This window comes from Papaver somniferum, chromosome 2, assembly GCF_003573695.1.
Source record: "Papaver somniferum cultivar HN1 chromosome 2, ASM357369v1, whole genome shotgun sequence".
NCBI classification, from domain to species: Eukaryota; Viridiplantae; Streptophyta; class Magnoliopsida; order Ranunculales; family Papaveraceae; genus Papaver; species Papaver somniferum.
In genome coordinates, this window is record NC_039359.1 from 180,551,985 (window position 1) to 180,557,182 (window position 5,198).

The window sequence follows — 5,198 nt, forward strand, 5'->3', positions numbered from 1 at the left end:
AATGATGTAACTGCAGATGTTGATATCGGTTGTAATAAAGTGGCTCTTTCCCGTGCTGATTGTAATCTTGTAATTCCAGTTAAGGTCAATGTAATATATGAGGTTTAAAGAAATAGGATCTGAAATATTGGTTTGGTAGTAACTTTGAATGTTTTCGTGATTCTTGAATGGAATGTTTAATTGAAATGATAAAATAACTGTAACAGATGTAAATCAAAGTGTAAAAAGTTCAGAAAATAAATTGAATAACGGAAGAATCGAAGGTTGCAAGAGATAGCATTTGCAAAGGGTTGCCGTGAAAATTTGAGAGTTAGGCTTACGTCATGATGACGAGGCGGAGCTCTTTCAAGGCTTACTAGTATGATTCCTCTGTCTAGACTCTAAACTCCTCCGACCAAACATATCAAGGGTGTACGTTACTGTTTACGAATTTGACTTTGTCGAGGTCCACTAACTGAACGGTATAGATTGTTAGCAATGTGAATCCAAACAGTACATATGCATATCTCAAAAGGGGAAAACTGAAGTCTAAACTGAACTACTAAAGCATTTTCGCCTGTGTTTAGGTCACAGACTCATCAGCTAAAACAAAACCCTTAAAAACCCCTCTTTAAAAAACTGAACTTGTGTCAGTGAGACATTCACAAACTTATAAGGGTTTATTAAGAAGCTGATGCTGCCATAGATTTTGGGTTCTTGTTGTCAAAGGCTTTAGCTTTCTGTTTTTGTTACAATGGTTTCCTTATCGACATGGTGTAGATACATAGCACGCAAGTTTGAGTACTCTCTTTCTCTAAGTTGGAAGGTTAGTCATTCACTTCTCTCTCGTTCCACATCTGGGTTTGGTTGATTGTGCAGAAATTTGGGATCTTTTTGGGGGGGTTTTGTTTATTCTGGGTAGATTTATTTGCTGATTATTTTCTAGGGTAGGCTTTTTTTTTGTGATTTGTTTGTGTTGATTTTGGTATGGTAATTGAGAAAGGTGTAAACTTTTTTTTTGTTTTTATGATATGTGATTTGAGATTTTTAAAATGTTCAATAAAAACGATAACTTTTTGATGTTCTATGTGCACTAATTTCGCGGGTATTCTCTCTTGTTAATGAGAATGTTGGGTGTGAATGGATGGGTTTTGTTCATAAATTTATAGGTTTTCCTAGTATGTTTCTTTGTTGATTTCTACATGATATGTTCCTTTATTGGTTTACCTTTTGGTTTTGCATTTCGTTTGTGTTTTTACTTTTCATAGATTGTTTTAGTTCTCTCGTTTCTTTTATATTGGGGAGCTGAAGTGTTGTGTCGGTGAATTCCACAATGGTCTCCTTTCGAATCTGTTTATTGTATAATCTTCTTATCATGTAGATTTTTCACCTCGGCTCTTGCCTATTGTTGTCTGTGCTGCTATATTATTTGCTTTTAGAAATATCAGTATAGCTTAATGCCCCCAAAATTGAGAAAAAAAAACACAACGTGCACTTAAACTTCCTGCCAAGACATGAGAGACTACATCAGCTTTATACTTTTTTGAAGTTACACTGCTGTGTTTAAGTGCACAGGATTAATTAAAATCTTGAAAATGAAATGTGACTGAAAGTAAGAACCTCAATATTGAATAAACCTTTAAAGTACTTGATCGCTGATGCATAAACAATTGGAAGAGGTTGATCAATTTTCTAGCTTTGAGGCTTTTACTTCTGCCATATTTAGGTCTGTTTTGTTTTGATTCTCTATTTTTCTTCATTTTCATTTGGGGATAATCCCGTTTCTTCATATTAATAGTGTGAATAGGTTAATGATGGATTTTCTCAATGCTGGTTCTTGATTTTCTAATATGTTGCTTTCTTGGTCTCTATGTGATGTATTCTAATATGGGTTTACGCTGTCACTTTTTAGTTCGCCATTTTCTTTGTGTGGGTGTGTGGGTGTGTTTTTTTTTTCTTTTCTTTCATGGAAACTTTGCCCATTTCTTTTGTTGTTGAACTACGGTTTTCTGTTGATGATCCACAATGGTCCTCTTTCATACCTGCTTATTTTTATGTACTATCTTGTTGTCTTCTTGATTTGCTTCTTGATTCTTGATAACCTGTTGTCGTACCGGCGATTCTTTGTTTCCGGAAGCATCACTATAGCTTAATGACTGGTGGCCAATAATTTAGGAGTTAGGACACATACTCTCACACGTAAATTTCCTCCTAAGACAAGAGATGCACAACACTACATCAGCTGAAGGCTGCTTAAATTACTGCTTGATGGCAAGAAGATAAGTAATTTTCTAAAAATGAAATGTAACAATGGGAACCTCTATTTTGGTTATCACACCTGAAGTTAACTCTATGCATGAACAATCTGAAGTTGTTGCTCTTCTAGCTCAGACAAAGAAATCCAGTTTACAAATTTAGGTCCTTGGCGGAGATGGGGAAGTGTAACTTTCTATAGCTTTTTAAGATTACTTAGCTAATCTCAGTATTGCTCACCAATTTTCTTTGACACCTCACCAAAATATTAACTGTAGCAAATTCTGGCGCACTGTTTTGAAATTCCAAGTGGCCAGATCTGGAAAACCTACACCATGGGAGTATCAAATGGATCACTTATCAAAAATCTGCCACCACTTCCACTCGAATCTTTACCAGCTTGTTCCCGAGTACATGTTCTTTGAACCCTTTGGCGGCGTAGAATCCCCCAATATAGCTAATAGAAACCCAATCATCCTGTCGAGACTTTCGTTTTCTGAGTTTTCAGTGCGAGTTCAAGGGCTGTAATGATTATAGTTTGTAAAAAATCATGATAATGAATATATATTTTTTTTTTTTGAAGCATAGAAAGAAAGGTTCTATTTTGCACATAATGATAGTTATTATCTCTACAAGGATATGTTTTAGTAGGTTTCTGGAGAGAATTTCATTCACTTTATGCTGTGTCTTCGTTTCTGTTTGGTTCTACGTGATAATTTGCTTGCACAGTTCCTTCATCAATCAAGATATGTGGTACTTACTTTTTGTCGTTGAGGCGATTTCCTTATCAAGTCTTGTTCTGGCGCAGAGCTATCAAGTAGGTCAAATCAGCGACAGAGAAGTAGGCGATACTGTTTGGAAGCATCTGTTCCAGGGGAAAATGACATATTTGCACTGGACTAAAGGAAAAGAGATGGCTCCAACTATAGCAGAACAGGGGGGAACACTTCTTGTTCGGCATCTAGCAGTTTCAGATCCGACGTAATAGAGATGTGTTAAATAATGATTTTTGTCTATTTTGGTCGAGACTTCAAATTTTTTTGCTAACATAATTATAGCTTGACTTCATCTGTAGATAGAAAATATTCATATTTATGATTCCTAGCTACAACTTTAGTTGTCTGCATATTAGGCATAGCTTCTCCTTACATATGTAAACCAAGTGAACTGAGCATCCTTGATTTATATCATAAAGCCCTTTTAGAAACCTTAGCACATTGCTAACTGGATTTATTCTTAAAAAAAATTTATTCATTATTTGTGTTCGGATCTATCGAGGTTATATGTTTCAAATGCACCCCACGTTAACTATTTTGCGTTTCACATCTCAAACCTTTACTATACTTCTGTATGTGGATGTATTTGAGCTATGCTAGCTTTTTACTGTATATAAATGTTTCTATTGTAGGCGCGTTTTTGTTGGAGATGTTGTTGTGTTAAAGGACCCAGAAAAAACGGACAGCCACTTGGTTAGAAGATTGGCAGCCGTGGAAGGGTATGAAATGGTATCTACTGTTGAGAAAGAGGAACCGTTTATTCTTGAGAAGGATGAGTGTTGGGTGTTGTCTGATAATGAAGCTCTGAAGGGCAAGGTATATTTTATTCTCTTATTTGTTACGTATAGATGATCACAGATAATTTTTAGTACCAACAACGTTTCTTTTAAACGATTTGGCACAACTCCAAATCTTATCCTTAGTTATATAAGCTTTCTGATTAGTAAATTGCTACTGTTTAAGAAGTAAATCTGCGCAGTTCTTCTGTAAAACTGGTTGGCACATTAGACCGACTTAAAGGGGTTAGATTTTCAAACCCCTCATATATTTTATAAGATACGTTTTCAACTTCTGCATGTGACTGACTGCATCTCTAAAATTTGTTTCGTTGGACAGGAAGCTAAGGACAGTCGAACATTTGGCCCCGTACCTATGACAGATATTGTTGGCAGAGTCATATACTGTCTGCGATCAGCTGTGGACCATGGACCTGTCCAGAACAGGTAATGCACTGTCTTGAATTATGATATGATAGTGCATCTTAGTATCTTGGACAAATTTAATTCGCTTTTTATTTGATGACTGTTGAGAAATATTTGTTGACATTGCATTTTTATGCTTTCTCCTAAACCTTGTGCAGTCATTACAGTATGCAAAAAGACTCTCCCGTGATTGCAGTTGAACTGGACGTTGATGCTATGGCAAAGAATCACAAAGCATAGAACTTGGTGATCTTGAATTATTCTCAAAGCAAAAGCTGATTCCTTGGTCGAAAACAAAATCATGTATTATATGCCTGAGTCCCGAAACCAAATAAATGAAAATAAAGACACGGACAGAAGTTTCAACAGGTGCATTTGTGAGTATTTGTCGTGTAAATTGTTATTTATGGTTGGTGGAGTAAATCAGCAGGTGGGTCTTCTCCAGTTGTTTCTCAATCTTCTATTTTAAATGGAGAACTGCCAAGCTGTGAACTTCTGAGCTTTTCATCAATGACAACAATTTGATATTTAGGATTTTATACAGATTGTAGTTCTCTCTCATTTTGGTGCAACAGCTGAGATATTCAGCTTAGAAGAGTGAAAATGTTATCAGGACGATTTCCAAGGAGATCTAGGAAGTAGAGCCTAGAGAATCATAATCGACTTACTAATTCATAAGTGAGTTGGATATTAACACTTCCATGGCAAAACATCCTTACAGATAAGCAGACCCATCCACACACTTTTCACGCAAGTCACTTTTCCTTGCTGCTATAAATCAAAGATTTCCCCTTTCCAATTAAAGCAAAATTCTCCTCCTTTTTCCCTTCCGTTTCTTCACTTTTCCACATCTTTTGCCTTTAGATGAAAATTACATTTTATTGAATAACAAACTATTGTTTTTGAGGATTTTGATAAAGTGCCCGTATATTGAAAAACCCACAGAAATCAGTATCCTTGTTTTTCGAAACTTTGTTAAAGTACCCTG

At 35.8% G+C, this 5,198-nt stretch overlaps 1 protein-coding gene across 1 annotated transcript; it reads left to right on the forward strand.

Annotated features, from left to right (window-relative positions):
- The first annotated feature begins 514 nt into the window (after nucleotides 1–514).
- Nucleotides 515–4,753, forward strand: LOC113349925. The gene is made up of 5 exons (XM_026593973.1): nucleotides 515–805; nucleotides 3,041–3,213; nucleotides 3,641–3,824; nucleotides 4,125–4,231; nucleotides 4,369–4,753. The coding sequence occupies exons 1-5, from the start codon at nucleotides 734–736 to the stop codon at nucleotides 4,448–4,450; spliced, it is 618 nt and encodes a 205-aa protein (XP_026449758.1). The 5' UTR covers nucleotides 515–733; the 3' UTR covers nucleotides 4,451–4,753.
- The last annotated feature ends 445 nt before the right edge of the window (nucleotides 4,754–5,198 follow it).